Source organism: Pyxicephalus adspersus, chromosome 7 (assembly GCF_032062135.1).
Source record: "Pyxicephalus adspersus chromosome 7, UCB_Pads_2.0, whole genome shotgun sequence".
NCBI classification, from domain to species: domain Eukaryota; kingdom Metazoa; phylum Chordata; class Amphibia; order Anura; family Pyxicephalidae; genus Pyxicephalus; species Pyxicephalus adspersus.
This window is the reverse complement of record NC_092864.1, coordinates 77,769,868-77,790,131: the sequence shown is the minus strand read 5'-3', so window position 1 is coordinate 77,790,131 and position 20,264 is coordinate 77,769,868. Positions and strand designations below refer to the sequence as shown.

General features: G+C 37.8%; 1 protein-coding gene across 1 annotated transcript in view; it reads left to right on the top strand.

The window, feature by feature from the left end:
• VPS35L (VPS35 endosomal protein sorting factor like) overlaps positions 1-20,264 on the top strand; it is a gene marked incomplete in the record, with an annotated part of 223,044 nt that overhangs the window by 82,552 nt on the left and 120,228 nt on the right. The window contains 4 exon segments of the mRNA XM_072419014.1: positions 4,796-4,907; positions 5,976-6,092; positions 12,020-12,073; positions 14,604-14,684. Of these exon segments, the coding sequence (XP_072275115.1) occupies positions 4,796-4,907; positions 5,976-6,092; positions 12,020-12,073; positions 14,604-14,684 (364 nt within the window).

Below are 20,264 nucleotides of genomic sequence, written 5' to 3'. Positions count from 1 at the left end.
ACCCTCAACCAGACTTGCTTTACTGCCTTTAGTTTTTAACTTGTTGGGCAAGTGAGCTTCCGGAAGATTCATTTAGGCAGCCTTACTTAGCTATCATTCCCATCCTAGTAGTTCTCAATATGGAACTAGGTTTTGGTCTAAAACTGCTTCAAATTTTCACTATTCCCAGGACATTATGCTGCTAAAATTCTATTAAAATTAATCCTACTAACAGGATTAAGTCTTTTATATGGATGTCGTAAGATGCTTTTTTGGAGTCATATGTCCTTGATTTACTGTTGTAAATTTAATTATTAGTGAGGATGACTACAAATTTAGGTTCTTAAGGCTTTCCAAACAGAAGGCTATGCATTTTTGTCTAAGACCTTTACTATATACTGTATATGCTCTGAGGTACATGACAAGTGGCAAACTGAGATTTTTTTCCTTAGTGGTATATCATGGAACTGCATTTGTCTCTCATTTGACAGATCTAAGCTGTCAGAGATAAGCTGTTGGTAAAACGGTTTACATAAGGACACATGAGCTCCATCTACTGATGACCAACAATAATGCATAAAGATCATGTAGAAGCAAACAACCCATTGCAACCAACTCAAATGTAAAAATACTTTAACCCGTAAAAAAAAGAAAGGGGTGGAAGATAAACAGGCTAAGCCCATGTGATTTAGCATTTGTGCTAGCATTCATTTTATTGCCATTTTATTTTTTGCCTAAAGTTTATACTTGAGTCAGTTTTTTTTACAGGTAACGTTTTCTGATCAGTTTATATTTGAGTATATACAGTATCTATTTTATACAGGCATATTTTTGATATTTTTCTATTACCAAAAATCTTACAAACTTCCTCGCTCCCTTTGCAAATGTACTACTGTTTAACAGAGTTCACACAAATTATATAGTCTATTACAACCAACAGCCAATCATTTTCAAAGTTGTTGCAGCAAAGTCGAGTGCTACAGATTTATATGATTTATTCATCCGCAGTCCAAAAATAAAGTATACTTATCTAATTCTAAGACCCATCACATTTCATAATTTGCATATTTACCATTTACAAATATACTTTTGCCCATTGTTACTGATTATAAACCACACTCCTTTTTGTGGTTCTTTATCAAGCTCTCTAGGACCTGGTCTGTAGTTACTGGTAATAATTTTGCTCCCTTTTTGAAGATAGGAACCACATTGGCCTTACGCCAATCCATTGGTACCATGCAAGTGACTAAAGAGTCTCTCCAAGGTATTTAATGCAGTCATATTTCCAAGGGTAAGGAAATTAGTTCTGTAGCTGTCCCAACAAATCTTCATCAAGGTTAAATGTCAGGGCTTCGGTTTTCATAGGATTAACCTTGTAGCCATATAGGGCCACATAGTCATCTAGTAGCTGATGGAGGCAGGGAAGCATAGTTATGAATTTGTCAAGGTAAGTAAGATATCGTCTGCATAGAGATCTCTTTTAAAGGATTTTGTACGAGTAAGGACCCCCGTGACATCCGGATGCTGTCTGCGCCAGCGGTTCATTGAAGAGTGCAAATTACCCTAACCTACTATGTAACTAAGTAAATAATAGAGGGGATAATGGGCACCCTTGACAAGTACTATTATGGATTTTAGGAGGTGAAGTAGGGAAACTTTAAAATCACCGTAGGGCATGAATAGGGAGCTTGAATGGTCTGTAAGAAGGGTCCCCTAATGCCTAATGTGTCTGAGGGTGCTGAACATAAAATGCCAGCCAAGGCTTTCAAATGCTTTTTTGGCATCAAAGCTAAGCAGATGCGCTTCCTTCTCTGTTATGTTCAGTGCATCAATTGTATCTATCGTTCTCCAAGTGTTAACTCCCACCTGACAACAAGAGTTAAATCCCTCCTGATCTTTGTGCAGTACAAGTAACCCCCCAAACATGTGGCCAAGATTCAAGGCGGTAGCTTGTTTGACCAATGGTTTCAAAAAAACTGAAATGTAAGAGTTAAGAGTAGTTTGAGGAAGCCATTCACTCTCTAGTACGCTATTGTAAAATGATAGGATGTTGAGAAAAAGTTGAGGTGGAGCCTTGTTAGACGGTAAGGATTTATTAGTGGCTTCTATCTCGGCTGTGGTTATCGGACTGTTAAGCTGTTCAATAATGTTCTGCTTCAGTGGCTGGAGGGAGCACCTTGCAATGTTCATCTAAACAAGATTGTAATGTCAGTCCACTGTCCTGTTGTGTTTTATGAGTCTTATTATATAGATCTGAATAGTATTCCCTAAATATCTGGGCTATAGCTTCAGGGTTGCACTGAAGGGTTCCAGTACGGTCCCTTATAGCCTGTATTGTGTCCACCTGGTTACCTTTATCATAGAACTTGTTGTGCAAATACACCATAGTTTTTAAATTTGATCTGAGTAGAAATTCTTTGAAAGTTTAGTTCTACAATGTTACCCAGGGAGGAGCTCGAGGGTGAAGCCAACATATTCTCTTCTAGATCCATCAAGGGGTAGGTTAGCTGGTCCCTCAGGGCCATCTTATCCCTCTTGAGTCAAGTGGACTCTTTGATGCAGTGACCTCATATAACCGCTTTATGTTATATGCATAATGTGCTTCCCATACTGTAGATACCTGGAATACTGTGCTTGATTTTATCTACATATTACCTCTTAAGTTCAATTTGAATGGCATGCTTAGTAGGTTCATATTTAAGAAGGTAATTATTTAGGTGTCAGTGGCACTTACGGATGGGTGAGCAGCCTAGTTTAATTGTACAAGAAATAAGGGCATAATCTGACCATGAAATCAAACCTAACTTTGATGCTATGGTAGACTTAAAAACTGGAAGTTTGGTAAAAAAAAAAAGTAATAAAGGTGAATGTGGGTCTTGTGTGGGTTGGAGTAGAAAGTGTAAAATCTCTCCCCAGGGTGATGGGCTGGCCAAACATCATACAGGCCTTGACTATGTATTAGCTTGCTAAAGCGTGCTGAAAGGTGGAAAGTAGGCAGAGGGGGTGTGGACAGATCCGAGTGTGCCAGGGTATGAGAGATATTAAAGTTATCTGCCAGAATGACATAAGTCAGACAAAGTGAGGACCGAATCTAGAAACAATAATGGAGCGTTATTAGGGACATAAGCATTGCACAATGTAATCTCCACTGCATTCAATTTGCCTTGGAGTATAATAAATGTGCCATCATGGTCAGTGACAGACCTATGGAGAACAAAGGGTACGCCTGCCTTATTAAGTATAGCTGTTCCCACAGACTTCCTGTTGTTAGTTGGAGCCATACATACTAAAGAATATTGACAGCTTGCAAATTTAAAGGAGCCCGCATTGTCCAAGTTAGTTTGAAGGAAAGCAACATCTGCCCCTTGCATTTCATTTTCTTGCAATGTCAAGCGGCATTAAGTAATAGAGTAAGTAATATCAAAAAAGGAAGAAGGTTGGGTAAAATAATGTACTACAATCTGCACTCAATATAAATCAAGTGGAAGGGTACTACAATAATTGGACCCCTGAGGGGGACTCAACACATCCTGAGTAAGGTATCCTTGAGCCTGGATGGTGTCCCTTCACAGAATAGTGTGGTGGGAGGATGCTGGGGAATCTCAAACAGTCTGCTGAACAGTCCAGCCCGACCTATGATGCCTCTCTGACCCCACTGGCCAGAGTAAATCTATCCCGGAGCACTCAAGATAAAGAGCCTGCATAGCTTTCAGAGGTGGCGGTGAGTCAGTGGGTGATTGCGGTGTTGAATTACTGTAATCAGCAGGCATCAGTGGGGAAGCACAGGCAGCCTGCTCCTTACCACGTTGATCTGAGCAGACCAGTGTCATCTTTGGACCTAAGCTAGAAGCTGCTGCTCCCGCCGCAAATAGACCGGGGATTGAGCTCCGGAAAGGAGGAACTGGTGCTAAGCAGGTCCTGGCACCTTTAGGATCTCTTTGCCTTTTTTGGTTGCCCATCACTGCTGTGTTCTAGCCTCTGGTGTGCAGTTCAGGAACAGAGCTCTGTTAAACTGCAGTCATTCTGAGTGACATCCAAGCCATGCCCCATCCTATTTAGATTTGTAAGTCAATGATCAAAGACTGCTTCTGTTACAAGGTAATTGAATCTTTTACTTACCAATATTCAAGTTAGTCTCAAAACGAAAAGGGGTAAAAAAAAAACAAATGGAAACATTAAAAAAAGTAAAAAAAAAAAAAAGTTTTATATAATTTAATTTAGGTTCAGACTTGTAAAAATAGTTTAAATTAAAATAAATGGGTTTGGTTTTTTTTGCAGACTTAAGACTTTTGCATTGTTTAGAATCTTCATGCAGCTTCTAGGGTTGTTTTGTCATCCAAACTACTTCATAGACTAGCTTTCAACTTCTCTTAAACAGCAAGGAGGAAAAAAACATTTTTTTCAGGCATTTAAAAAGCCAGAACAAACGCCTATAAATGCCAACATAACATATTTCTGAATGCTTGATATCATTTTGATTGCAGTGTATTTTTTAAAAGTTCTGGGTGACAATAGCATCTACCTGAATAATATTTGCTGGGTCTTTGAATCACTTAGCATGTAATAGTTGAATTTGGATTATTGGAACCCAACTTTGTTCTATGAAAGACTAGTCTCATCTTTTTACTGAAAGTGTCCTCATAAATGAAATAAAAATAATTAAAAAGCTTTTAATCCTCTGTACAAATAACATTACCTATGCATATGTCTTCATTTTTGATTGTATCCTGTTAAAAGGGATTTGAAATAACTATCATTTGCATTCAAGATGCATACTTTATTATGCTATTTTAATTAGCTTTTTGGTTACTTATAGTGCGTTGTTGCTGAATTCAGTAATGTCAGCATTCCGGCCTGAGTTTATTGCCACCAGATCAATGGACTTTATTGGAATGATAAAAGAATGTGACGAGGCTGGATTCCCCAAGGTATCTTTAATAAACTCAAATAATTCCCATTATGTTATTTTGTGGTTACTTCAGTAAATTATCCTGTTTAGTTGCAGTCAAATTTAGAGATACCCCTAGAGCTCAGATGTCATTTTTACCTTTCATGATTTTACACACATTCACACACATTTGGCTCCAATTGTTGCAGCTTCAGTAATTGTTATATCACAATTGTCTAATATTTATATACTTTTCTCAGTCTAAAATATAGACCTAGCCTTATTTTGAGTAAATTATGTTTAAAGTCCTCGCAGTTTAAAGCAGAGTTTCCCAACCTTTTTTAACATGGGGAACTTTTGAAATAACTTTCCGGTCTTCAGGGAACCCTGCTATAATTACTATATTCACAGCTCACAGTATATTAGGGTGATGGTTAGTAGGAAGAATGGCAACTTTTGCTGGCCAAAAAGTTCAACGGTGTCAGTTGAATTGACCTAAAAGTCACAAATTGTTCCTTGCTCATGGAATTTCTATTCCTTAATGTGTACATATCTTATCAGTGGATTTAAACCTGAGTTTAACTTGAACTTAAACCTGAGTTTAACTTAAACTCTGCCCTAACTTAGAATAAGTAAATTCTCAGTAAAGTACTGGAAGCCTTCCAAAAGTGTTAAAGTGACCCTATCAGGATTGCATAAGCAAAAGGAATTATACCTAAAAATATAGTGTTTTTTAACATACCTGTTTATTTGCCCGTTTGCTGTGGCTGGTGGATTAGTAGGTCTCCCTACTGACCACTGTGATTTCTCATGCAAACCCCAGGCAGTGTAGGACATAGCTGGACTCTCACTCAGCTTTACCACTGGTATGGAGCAAAAGTGTCCACCACAGCCTGTTGTGCTGTTGTTAGAACAGTACATAATAATGCATTAGGGCAGACTTGATAGCTAAATGCTAGTTACCAATGTAGTTTGCATACAGACTAAGGCCTTTGTAGGGGGAGATAGGAATAAGCCTAGAATTTTTATCAGTTAGGTTTATGCTATAGGTTGTCTTTTATAGATGTTATGGGTCTTTATTGAATGATCATCATTTCTGTTTTTCAAGCATCTGCTGTTCCGCTCTTTGGGATTAAACTTGGCTTTGGCTGACCCCCCTGAAAGTGACAGACTGCAGATTTTAAATGAAGCATGGAAAGTGATTACTAAGTTAAAAATCCCACAGGTAAGTTGTTATAATGTGCTAGGTTAGGATGAACTCTAGGCAAACTGCTTTTTTTATCCATCCAGTCCTGAGATTTACACAACTTTAACTCTTTTACTTTTAATTTATTGACAATTTCTTTTAGTAAAACAGAAGCAATTAAATCTTGCTGGAAACAAAAAAAAAAAAAAAAAAAGAAAGACCAACCGAAAAGGAAGGGTAGTGGATGGAGTGCCATTTACAAGCATTTAAACAAGCATGTTCCCCGCTCTCAGCATAATTTATTAATAATTTATAATTTAAAAATAATTTAATAATGTAATAATCTACCCAGGGTTGCCATACATTCAAAAATCTCTTAAAACTATTTGGACCAGAGTCAATAATTTCTCATTAACAAAATTATTGTTCATGTGAGTCTTCACCTCGCTAAAGCGAAGATAATTTTCAGCAGCATTGTATAGTCAGTTTGGCCATGCAATATATGCTGTAGCATCAGGAAGTCCTCCACCCCCCCTTCCTTCTTGTAAAAGGTTGAGTAAGGACAAAGGTTGCACTTCAAGGCCCATTATTAAATTAACATATCTGAACACTGCTGCCCAGAAGGAAGATACAGGGACCTTAACAATCAAATCTACAGAATCAGAGTCGAGAAAAGGGGTTAGTAAATCTTTAGGAGATGTTAGGATATCAAATAACACCTGAAGAAAACCATGCATTTTCTACCATAAAGGTTTTCAACTTTTGTTTTTTTTTTTTGTTTTTTTTTTAACTCTTCGTAGCTCCGGGCTACTTTGTTCACCAGCTAAAAGTGAGCAAGCACTTCAAGATGAAGGACTGACACACAGTCTGACAAAGGCAATTAGAAAACCATCCATTAACAGAGGACTTTTCTCTGGTGTTAGGGTTGATTAAATGTAACTAGAACTGTCCCAAGTCTTGCTCACAAGCTCTCAGATAAAGAGTGTTTCCCCTAGTTCTACCAGTCGTGTGCTACTACACTGAGGGATTAAAAGTGGATGAAATAAAGACAATTTTAGATACAATACTAGGTACATTTCAGAGATGGGATGTGTATCATATTGGGAAAACTATTAAAAAATAATACTGCGCTGGTATGGAACACCTAATAGATGCCTAAATTTGTACCCTGATTATTCTGCTAACTGTTGGAGGAATTGCAGTGATTTAGGCACCTATTTACATATGTTCCTGGAATGTAAAAACCTCCAAAGTTTTTGGAACTCAATATTCGCTTTATTATCTAAAGTCACAGGATGTTTTACTCGATTTAACCTAATTGTTTAACTATATTCTAATAGCAGCAAGAATATGTGGAATAAAATAAATAGTAAAAAACAATATAAACTGCCACTATGAAAGAAATCTAGCCTATAGTATATTTGCCTTCCAAATATGTTATGATAACTGGAAATATTGCGTGGACAATGTATCTCCTTCATGTAGATAAATTGAAATTCAGTTGTATGAAATATGTTATATAATAAATCACAACAAGTTGAACAATTGTCCATTTTTTTTTTAATGTTTTTCTCTTTTATTAATGTTTTTCTCATTCCTTTCTTTTTTTGTTCCTATTCAGACTTCATACAAATTTGAATTTGTTAATATTAATAGTTATTGTCATATATATGATATATATATATATATATATATATATACTTTTTGTATATTGAATTTATTTTTCAAAAGGGTTTATTTACAAAAGGGTTAATACAGGAGCTGGACAGGGAAAAGCACTGAATTAAACATAGGGATTAGAGGAAATGCTCAGCAGAGCTAGGGGGGTACAGCAGTAGTGGGGAGACGTTGCATGAACGCTGAGTGCTGTGTCTCAGCATGCTAAATAGCCAGAGATGTTTAAGAGGCTATTTCCTGATTGGCCGGCGGGATGAGCAAAACTGGTAAAACTTTGGAGCACAGGCAAGCCCAGAGTCAGAACTGCATGCATGCGCAGGGGAGAGGCGCCTGCACTTTAGTAGGGAAAAAGTAAGTGGGACATTGGACTTCATAATGTAAGGCAGAATATGTTTTTAAATGAAGATATTCTAGCAAGAACATAAAGCAGAATAAAATGTGAATGTTCTAATTCGAGGATTAAGGTATATTGGGAGAGTCGATGAAACATGGCCTGTGAATTGGATACAAAGCTGGAAAGGGGGGGGGAAGTAATCTAAATTTAGTATCGGGTTTGTTTTCCTTCAATATGTGGATAAATTGTGCAAAATAGTTGGGGGAAAATGCAAATGATGCGTATTAGGTGCATAATTATTAACGAACTTCAACATTAAAAATCCTTGCCTGCATGAACAGATATCCTTTAGTAGGATTAGCAAGAGAAAGGGGTGCTTTTATGAAACACTATCGGTACCCCTCTTTTTTTCTCGAATGGAAGACTTAATTATGCACGAAGACACTAGACATATATGTGTAAGCCTTGAATAAACATATCATTCAGGAGGGTTGAACTGTTGTACCCTTTGTGGATGACAAAGAGACCAAGTCCTAGAATGAGAAATGTTACTTGGCAAAAATGCACACAAAATACAGACGTATATACAGAAAAGTCTGTAACTTAGACCCTATGAAACCTATATATGGAGCATAAAAGTGTTTGGGAAGGTCCAGTCAGAATATAAATGATAGAAGTCTAGAGCAAAATAACAATAATTAACTTCAGCCGGTGGCAGTGGAAGAAGGTTGTTGAGGATGATATTAGTGCTGGGAAAGGGAATGCTTGGCTCTGAGAGCTTCTTGGAAGCTTTGGTGAAGAAGTTAGGTGGTCTTTATCTAAGAGAATAAATACTGCAGCTTCTCTGGACTGGTAATGGAATACAGTTTGTTAATGTAACTGAAGGATAGTAACGTGAAATCCTAGTGATACCTAATTTCCCTGTCCCTGTCCCTGAGCATAGTCACAAATTTTCTGCATTTCTGGATAATGAGGCTATATCAAGAAAAATCTAAATAATGATCCAGAAACATCATGCCTATTCCAGGAAGTGTGCATAACAGCCTCTTTTATACCATAGTATGTGGGCTTCACAATAATGTCCTGCGGAGGGGGGAATCTAAATTTTTAGGGCCTTTTGAACTTGTCCAACTTGTGTAATAGCCATAGCTTACCATTTCCAGCCCACATAGATTCCTCTGTTAAATCTGACCCCAGTAATTTTATGCACTGATGTAGAATTCATTATCACAAGTGAACCTTAAATATTTACAGGTTTAGTTTTGATTTCTATATGTTTTGAAAGTAATTCTGTATGAAGGTTTATGTTTTTTTATTTATCCGATGACATCAAATTCAACATCAGTCCTAACTTTGATGATATAAAACAGTACTATTCCACAGACCCACGCTAAATGCAAGGCTTTTTTTTCATTCTATAACCACTTTTTTAAAAATTGTTTATACCGAAAAATATTGGATATTTTGTTTAGTAATTCAGCAAGACACAAGTACTCACAATTAGTGACTATGGACTTTGTAAAGTGCTGTGACGCAATATAAAAGGTTAAAGCTGTCCCAGAGACCCAGGCCTTTCTTTTTGAGGTCACAACCTATTTGCACTTAATTTTGGATATTTTTCTCCCTTGCTTCTTTACAGCTTCTGTTTATCCCAGTGCGTTTGCCTTCTAGCTTCGTGTTGACTGTTAGAGTTTACCTAACTGCTTCAGTACCCTTTCCAGAAGACTGACCTTGTTTGTTCTGGGTTATCCTCAGCCTACAGTGCATCCATAATTAGATTTAATTGACAAACTACGTTGGTTTTATGCACTGAAAAGTGATTTCTACTTTCTTTGTTTCTGTTTATTTTACCAAAAAATTACAGTGGTGCTTGAAAGTTTGTGAACCCTTTAATATACAGGTTGACAATCAACCTGTATATTTGGATTACGGATTTTTTTAATACCTCCACACACAAGCCAGCCTTCCTCTCGCAGCACCGCAGATATCTGGCACAGTTCCAGGGACCAGGCAGCAGGGACGTCCTAACGTGTATTTAGTTTAGCAAGCAAGCTGGATCTGGTCCAGGATTCAAAACATTTGCTTGCAAATAGCAAATGATTTTTAAAAATCCATTCCATGTTTTCTGGATCACCCAGTTCACTTCTGAAAGTGTATTCTCTCCAGCCTTAGAGAGCTTTCATAAATCAGGGCCACTGTCTCATGAGATTTGGTTAATAGACAGAGGCCTTGACGATTTCCTTTAGAATTCTCTGGGATAGTTTAGAATTCATTGTTTCATCAATGATGGTAAGCTGGTCAGGCCAAGATACAGCAAAACAGGCCCAGACCAGAACATTCCCACCACCATGTTTCACAGATAGGATAAGGTTCTTATGCTTAAATACTCAAAAAGTTCCTCATAAGCCAAAAAGTTCTATTTTGGCGTCATTTGTCACCAAATCATTTTTCCGGTCTGGTTTGTCCATATGATCTTTAGCAAACTGTAGATAGTCTGTATTATTTTTGAAGGGTAGCAGTTGCTTTTGTCTTGCTACCCTGCCATACACACCATTGCTTTTCGGTGTTCTCCTGATAATGGACTCAAGAACATCAACATTTCCCATTGTGGGACAGGCCTTCAGTGGCTTAGAAGTTACCCCTGGGTTCCTTCTAACCTCTTGCACTATTACACGCCTTGCAATTTGTTACCTTCGATAGTTGACCGCTTCTGGGTAGGGTAACAACAGTATTAAATTACCTCCATTGGTACGTGTTTGACTGTATTTAAACTCTTAAGAAATGGTCTTTCAAATTAATCATTTAGTGCACCAGAAAGGTAGTTTGAACGCTATGCCTACATCCAGGGAACTGGTCATACTTTGCTTGTTGCTCTGGAGTCAGAGGTTTTCTCCCCTGTCTGATCGATGATGGCTCTGACTAGATGTAATATTGCACTTCAGAGAGGTACTCATCATGTCCCTTTCATTCACAGACTGTCTGGCTGGACTCACACATTATAGCTCTGGAATCTTCCTAGGCAGTTTTTGACATCATCTTACTACAACACAACTCAAGGTTGAATTATAGCTGTCAGAACAATTCCAACTGTGTGACATTTCTGAGGCCACAGCAGGCACAAACCTTAGATCCACAGTACTCATTATTCCTAAAATGTTTCTGGATAGACCACCTACAGCTGATATAGAACTCAACAGAGTATACAGAATTGTTTGACAACCCTCAATATGTGTTCTATCGTGTTTATTGTCTTAAGGAGGAAATTGTGTGCCGAGCATGGCTCATTGCTCTAGAGCATCATGAGCAAGCTTGACGGCAGGATCAGAATCACTCTCCGCCTAGACGTCAACCACGTAGAAGTCCAAACTTGATACAAGTGAATATTGAATCCTGATACATTTTTCCCAGATCAACAAATACTTTGAGTTCCCTGGGTGTGACTGAGTATTTATGAATTATTTAAATATTGTTTGATGCTGTTTTCTGACTGGATTGTGGCACTGTGAATCTGTACTGAAGCGATGTGGCTAACTTGTGCACTTAAGCCTTTGGTGCCTCTTTGTTATATGACTGGCATCCCCTCTAATAAATAAGGTTGCCGGGCCCTATTGCAGTGCAGATTAACTTACTACTGTCACAGATCTTGAAATTGGACCCTGCCACAAACTTTATCTTGGTTCTAAGAGTCTGAGTTGGCTGCTGCAGGGAAATTTATAGACCGGGTTACACTAGAGATCATTCAAACATAGTTAATTAAAAAGGCATTGAGGACCTTCACTATGATGAAAAATTAGTCAGTTACATTAGGGTAAGTGGAAACCTCTCCATTGTATAGCCCTGTGACATTTACCACACATTTACACCAGAATTATTTGGAAGTTTATAAGGATTCTTGTTTTTTTTTTTTATTGTTGAAACATCCATAATCTCTTACCAAAATCCACTTTCTTTTTAGGATTACATTAACTGTGCAGAAGTGTGGATTGAATATACTTGCAAACATTTTACGGTGAGCTCATTTATTCAGTTTTGTTGCAATATGCTCATAAAATAAATGCTTGTGACTCTGATACAGCTCTCTAAACAGCTTTAATAATATAAAAAATAGCCTAGCAAACATCTTGTATGGCAAAGCAAACATTTTCTCAACATTGTAATTTAAATTGTTTAATAGGTTTGATTTTTTTTTGTGTAGCTTTATGAAAAAAAGGTAATGATATAAATACTCAATTTTTGAGTTATAGAGTATCCAAAAATGTCTTCAGTGACCAAACTAATGATAAGATTTGTCTAGTTTAGTAAATATTTTCTTTTGAAAATAGTTTCTTTCAGGCATAAATTGTATTCTTTGAGGGGAAATTATATTTTTTACATAAAACGTGTAAACCCATTTTCCAGCTTACCTTCACTAAATCTGTTTATTCCATTTGATATTTTTATAAATATCAAACTATAGCCAGCAATTTTGTCCCATACTTACCTCTTACAGTGGCTGCAGAAAGTGCTATGATAGTTTAAATTTTTTTTTCTTATCTATAGTCAGTAACACATAATGACTAAGTGAAAACAGAGTATTAGATAATTTTCAAAATGAATGAAAAAAGAAAAAACAGAAAAATCACCATTACATACGTGTTTAGACTGAATGCAACAACAATCGAAAATTAGCTTAGGTGCCTCCTATTTCTCTTAATTGCTGCTCATACATTTCTACACCCTGAGTCCACCTGTGGTAATTAACTTGATTGGACGTGATTTTGAAAGGCACACACCTTTCTATAGTAGGCGTTTATAGCTCACTGCATGCATGACTGAATGCATATCAGAGCCAAAACTAAGCCATGAGGTCAAAGAAATTGTTACAAACAGGATTGAGACGGGATTGTTGCAAAGCACAGATCTGAGGAAGACTACAAACGTTTACGCTAAACTAAAGTTTCCCAAGGGCACACTGACCTCCATAATTCTAAAATGGAAGAAGTTTGGCACAATCAGGACTCTTCCTACAGCTGGTTGTCTGGCCAAACTTAGCTATTGAGATAGAAGGGTCTTGGAGAGAGAGGTGACCAAGAACCCAAAGATCACTTTTACTGAGATCCAGAGATCCTGGGGATTTATGGCAGAGTGGCTAGACAGAAGTATCTTCTCAGTGCAAAACAAATGAAATAAGCATCTTAAGGACTCTTAAGATGGGAGGAACAGAATATTCAGTCAAATAAAATGAGGATTGAACTATTTGTCCTCAATTCTAAATGTTATGTCCATTGGAAACCAGGCACCGTCCATCACCTATTATGCCAACAGTGAAGCATAGTTGTGGGGGTTTTCAGAAGCAGGGACTCGTGTTCAGGGCCTCAGCCTTGGCCAAAGGTTCATCATCCAACATGAGAATGACCCAAAGCCCACAGTGAAGGCAACACAGGAATGGCTTAAGGACAACTATGTGATTGTCCTTGAGTGGACCAGCCAGAGCCTTGATTTGAACTCTATCAAAAATCTCTGGAGAGACTTGGAAATGGCTGTCCATGGGCTGTCCCCTTTGAGCATTTGCAAAGAAGAATGGCAGAATATCTCCAAATCCAGATGTGTAGCATTATACTCCAAAAAGACTCAAGACAGTAATTGCTGGCACAGGTGATTTAAGTGCTAAGTAAAGAATCTAAATAATTATGTATATGTGATTTTGTATTTGTGATGGGGGTACCCAGCATCGATTTAATGAGAAAAAACAATATTTTAAACAATTGTATCAGGCTGCAACCAAACAAAAATGAAAACAGTCAAAGGGATCTCAATACTTTTGGAAGCTACTATATATGCTGTCTAAGACCCTATGACTTTGACTATACTGTATGTGATTTGATTTTTAGCTGCTAAGTTTTTTTTTTTTTCAATCTGGAGTACCATCACAGTGGGTAATTAAAAAGTCACTGCTACCAATTTAACTTGTAAGGTATGAAACCAGTAGCCAAAACCTTAGTGCGTAGGGTAGATGACAGCATCTGCTTAAGTTCAGGTGGCATTATTAACAACTGCGTAGCAAGATTTGGCCATTGTCTAGGAGGCAGGAGCAGAAGATGAGGTCAGAAGAAAGACAATAAGATGAGGTCAGAAGAAAGACAGCAGAAAGCATACTTTATTATACATTCATTAATGAATTTTCATGGTATATTTATCAGTTATAAATGAGTGTATTATTTTCCTATGGTCAACATTCAATAGTAAATAAAAATTATCGGTATCAATGCAACAACAATTTTCTTATGACACTGTTCAGTATTTCATGCTGTCAAGCAAATGTTGATCCTATATGAGGACTCTGCAACACATTTTCTTTTTTTCTGGAGAAGTAAAGTAATTCCCAATTCTCTGATACCCTCATGAAACAAAAACCTCTATAATGCAGTATTCAGTTGGATACTGCTGTTCATCTATGTTGTAGACATAATGCTATCATTTGATTAAATGTTTAATTCTATTTTGTACTGTTGCAATATTTAGTTAATATTTGACTGGCATCATGTTGTATTGATATACAGAAACGCGAGCTGAATACCATTCTGGCTGATGTAATTAAACACATGACTCCCGATCGTGCATTTGAAAATGCATATCCACAGGTAATATTTTTTCTTTTTTATATTTTTTTAATCCTAAGCATACAATTCAAGATGAGATGATAATAGTGTATACATGTAGTTTTGTGGTCTCTAGGAACAGGTAGGGGTGGATTTTGGAGATGTTGCATCAGTGAAAGTGACAGGAACTGGAAATGTTCTGAATCTTCGCAGTGTAACTGATACCAATAGAGTGCATGATTTGTATGAGAAGGGGGTGATCAAGAGTGTCAAAAGCAGATCAAAGAGATGGAGGAGGGAAAAGTTGCCTTGTGACATAGCTCTGATGAGGTCATTGGCCACTTTATTGAGAGCTCGAAAGCTGGACTGGAGAGGGTCAAGGACAGGGTTGGTGCTCAGGTAATCTGTGTCTTTTGTAGACAAGACGCTCAAGAAGTTTGGAAACATATGGGAGAAGAGAGATAGGATGGTAGCTAGAAGGTATGGAGAGTTCTATTGAGGGTTTTTTCAGGATAGGGAGAATAATGACATGTTTGAAAGTGGAGGGGTAGATACCAGTAGAAAGGGAGAGGTTAAATAGTTCAGTTAGTGTGGGGGCCAAGGTGGAGGAATGGGCATGGAGTAGATCAGAGGGAATTGGGTCAAGCGGACAGGTAGTAGATGGAGATGATGAGAGAAGATAGGAGACCTCATCCAGAGTAGACAACAGCAACAATGAGGGGTAGGTGAAAGTAAAAAAGACGGACGGAGTGGACTACAAAAGAACAATATATAGCCGCACATCAAATACCCTTGCTTTTCTCCTTGTATTTAATTTTCAAGGGCTATTGGGTGGTAACTGGCAGGATTTTGGGGGTCTTTACAAAGCTTGAGGAACACTTAGATATTAGGAGTGAAGTATCGAACATGGAATCGGGGACCCTTCCACAAAGCTATTATATAGGTTAGTCATGTGAAGAACCAGAATGGGAGCGTTAATTTTATGGTAGTTGTATGAGAAGCCTTTGGGGCCAGAAGCTTTATGATGGGGAAGATTAGATATTGTTGCAAGTATTTTCTGCCCTGTTATCCCCTTTTTAAGGGCTTTAACTACAGAATTCTCCAAAAGGGAGAGCACATTTGTGGAGGTAATCACCTATACAGACGGGCAAGCTATAGGCAATTCCTTTTTGGGGATTATGTACTGTAGAGTATAGGTTCAAGTAATAATCCTCAAATATTTTAGCTATTACTTGGGTCATAATAAAGCACCCCAGAGCCGTTGTGATGTGACATTGGGGTAGTTTTGGATGTTTGGTCTCTGACTCGTTGTGCCAGTAAAGTATCTGTTTTTTTCATTTGTCATAATATATCTGTCAAAGATATATCAAGGACCGTTCTGTCTTGTCACTGTCCAGTTTCCTAAGCTGGTGGCAAATGGCCGTCACCTTCTTAAGAAGAGAAACTGTAGGGGCTGCGTAATATGAACACTGTTGTATTTTATTCTTTTTGAGTTTGGAGGATTCCACTTATACAATGCCCCCTAATCACTGCTTTATGAGCTTCCCACAACATGGAAGCCTGTGAGACCAAAAGTAAGTGATCCCGAAAATTGCCTATAAGGGTGTCTTGAAGAGCCAGTTTAGTTGGCGTATATTTCAATAATTAGTTATTTAAAAGCCAGTTACATTTCCTACCACAAGCTGTCTCACAGTCTGCGTGATCTATAGGGGCGTGATTAGACCAAGTTATAGGGCCGATTTCTGTATTGATTAGGGCTGTCAAAATTGGGGTGTTAAAGAAATAATGCATGTATGAGTTTTGTGTACAGGTGAGTAGAAAGTGTACAGGTAAGTAGAAAGTAGAAATTGCCTGTCGCAGGCATGAGTGAGGCGCCAATCATCAAAGAGTTGATATTTGTGCATAAGCTTGTTGAAACACGCTGACAAACGTGATGTGGTTTGAGGGTTGCAATTTGGGTCTACTGCAAACTCTCAAGAACATAAAAGAGAAAAATTTGGGATAAGGATGAATGGGGTTATTGAGAAGGCACCGAACCAATTGGTATGACCCAAGTGTGCACTAATATTATACTTTGCCCATACATTGCACCGGTGTTGCAATATTGGAATGTATACAAATGTAAAACATAATAAAGCAACAAGATATTAGTAGAGCCAGTGCACCCAGAAAAAATGCAACCACCTCCCCCCACATTTGTTAATCACTAGACATATGTATATATATATTGTGCCAGCATGATTTTATTTTGCTGAGGATCCATCTGTAGAAGAACCTCATGGCGTAGTTAAAGCATGTATACAAATCACATGAAATTATACCTGTATATACTAAGTATCAAAGGCTTATCAATCCACGAGAATAAGTTCTGGAGAGAAGAATTCCTCATCATAACATCCAGGTGCTGAGGTAGTTATGGTTTTGTCCTTCAGGATAGTTGCATTGGGGAGTGTGTACTAAAAGTTCCAGCTTTGAAGCGAGTGTCAGGTCATATTTCTAAGGTGAAGCCTTGTTGCCTTGTGACATAGCTCTGATGAGGTCATTGGCCACTTTATCGAGAGCTCGAAAGCCGGACTGGAGAGGGTCAAGGACAGAGTTGGTGCTCAGGTAATCTGTGTCTTTTGTAGACAAGGCGCTCAAGAAGTTTGGAAACATATGGGAGAAGAGAGATAGGATGGTAGCTAGAAGGTATGGAGAGGTCTATTGAGGGTTTGTTCAGGATAGGGAGAATAATGACATGTTTGAAAGTGGAGGGGTAGATACCAGTAGAAAGGGAGAGGTTAAATAGTTCAGTTAGTGTGGGGGCCAAGGTGGAGGAATGGGCATGGAGTAGATCAGAGGGTAGTTATGGTTTTGTCCTTCAGGATAGGTTCATTGGGGAGTGTGTACTAAAAGTTCCAGCTTTGAAGCGAGTGTCAGGTCATATTTCTAACGTGAAGCCGACGTCTCAAGGGATCTCACGTCTACTTCTTTTGTTCTCCCGAGATGAGTGAGGTGATTGGCAGCGTTGTCATCTCTTCAAGTATTGACCACTTCCACTCCTAGGGACCATTTTCGAAGGTAAGTAGGGGTTCCCAGTGGCTCCAATGGCTTCTTCTGTCATTTGAAACCACCACTACTTCCCACCACTACATATCTCCCATCCTACTGTGTGTGAAATTCCCCCACCTACCAGATTGTAAAATCTTCGGGGCAGGGTCCTCTCCTCCTGTATTACTGTCTGTATTAGTCTGTCATTTGCAATCCCTATTTAATGTACAGCGCTGCGTAATATGTTGGCGCTATATAAATCCTGTTTAATAATAATAATAATGCTAATGCGGAAATGGTACTTTTAATCCCAAACTCTATATTATTTAAAAAAATGTTAAAAAGTAAATGTCTCAACAATGTACCGTGGGGTACACCACTGCTAACCTTAGACCATTCGATTTATTATTCATTAATAACTACTCTCTAAATAAGAAACCAATTCTTTATTAATTTACAGAATATGTTTTCTAAGTCTATAGACCTACCTGTGGGGTACAGTGTCTTTTGCAAAGGGGTACAGGGCCTGATTAATTTAAGCTCTCCAAGGCTGGAGGATACATTTTTATCAGTGAAGCTGGGTGATCCAGCAAACCTGGAATGGATCTGGTCCAGGATTAAGAGCATTTGCTAGCAAATAGCAAATGACTTTGAAGAAATACATTCCAGGTGAGATGTGAGAATTGATCTAAAAGTTAATGTAAAGGAAGAAATTGCGGATGGAACAAGCGATGAGGTTGAGGCATTATGGGTGGAGTTGAATGTGGGGTTGAATAACACACAATTATTTGAGTCTACTATAGGCCCCCCAGCGCTAAGGAAGAAATAGAAAATCCACTTCTAGCACAGATAGAAAAAGCAGCAAAAAGTGGAAGTGTTTTAATCATGGGCGATTTCAACTATCCTGACATTGACTGGAGTAACGGTATTACAAGAATAGCAAAAGGGAGGAAATTTGTGAATTTAATACAAGGTAATTTTATGTTACAGTTTATAGAAGCCCCAACTAGAACGATACTCTCCTGGACCTAGTTCTTTCTAACAATGCAGCGCTTATAACATATGTGCAAATAAAAGAGACTCTGGGTAGCAGTGACCATAATATGATTTCATTTAATGTAAGCTGTAAACAGGAAGGAAAACAGGAAAGATAAAAACATTTAATTTAAGAGAGCAAATTTTCCATTATTAAGGGTGGCTCTCTGTGACTTGGACTAGGAGACAATATTGTCCTCAAAGAACACAGAACAGAAATGGGAATGTTTCAAGTCTGTTCTACAAAAGAAAACTTAAAAATATTTTCCAATGGGTAATAATTTTAAGAGGCTAAAATGTGGCTCACAGCTGATGTTAAAAAAGCCAAAAAGAACAAGAAAAGGCCATTCCAAAAATATAAAAATCAAGCATTACCATCATCATTTGAAACCTATATATAGCAAGAATATAGCAAAAGATGTAGAAAGGAGATAAAATGTGCAAAACTTCAAAAAGAAAGACAGATTGCAAAGGAAATAAGGCAAACCCCCAAAAATGTTTCAAATATATTGATAGCAAAAATATCAGATCTGAGCATGTAGGCCCCTTAAAAGATGTTGCTGGGTTGGTAACTGGGGATAAAGACAAGGCAGATTTACTAAACACTTTTTATTGCTCTGTGTAGACAAAGGATAATGGCAGAGCTCAAGTCCACATTCATAATAGCAATGTCACTGCCTTAAATGAGTCACAATGGCTCAATTGATGTGATAGAGAAACAGCTGGGAAAAATTAAGGTTGACAAAGCACCAGGACCTGATGGATTACATCCACGTGTCCTCAAAGAGCTGAGCTTGGTTATTTCAAATCCATTATTTCTTATTTTTAGGGACTCTTTAGTCACTGGCATGGTACAGATGGATTGGTGTAAGGCCAATGTGGTTCCTAATTTCAAAAAGTCATTACCAGGTAACTACAGATGTTAGTGTAACATCCATAGTTGGAAAGGTCTTAGAGAGTTTGATAAAGAACCACATAGAGGAGTTTCTGCTAGAAAGTAACATGATATGTGATAGTTAGAATGGCTTCAAGAAAGACAGAAGTTGTCACACAAATTTACTCTCTTTTTATGAGGAAGTAAGTAAACAGGTAGACAGTGGAATAGCAGTCGATATAGTGTACTTGGACTTTGCTAAAGCATTTGACATCGTACCCCACAGTCTGTAATATGCAAGTAAGGGTTGATAGGTTTAGAAAAGTCAATCTGTAAATGGATAGAGAACTGGCCTAATGATTGCATTCAGAGAGTAGTAATTTATGATTCATACTCTGAATGGTCTAAGGTTATTAGTGGTGTACCCCAGGACTCAGGACCTTTACTGTTTAACATCTTTATAAATGATATAGAGTTTTAGATTAAAAGTACCATTTCTGGAATTAAGTCCATACCAGATGTCTATAATCTACAAGCAGACTTGGATGTACTGTTTGATTGGGCAGCCAAGTGGGAATTACAATAAATTTAGATAAATGTAAAACTATGCACATGGGAGCTAACAACATGCATCCTTCATACTGTCTAGGGGGAATTCATTTGTGAGAGTCAGAAATGGAAAA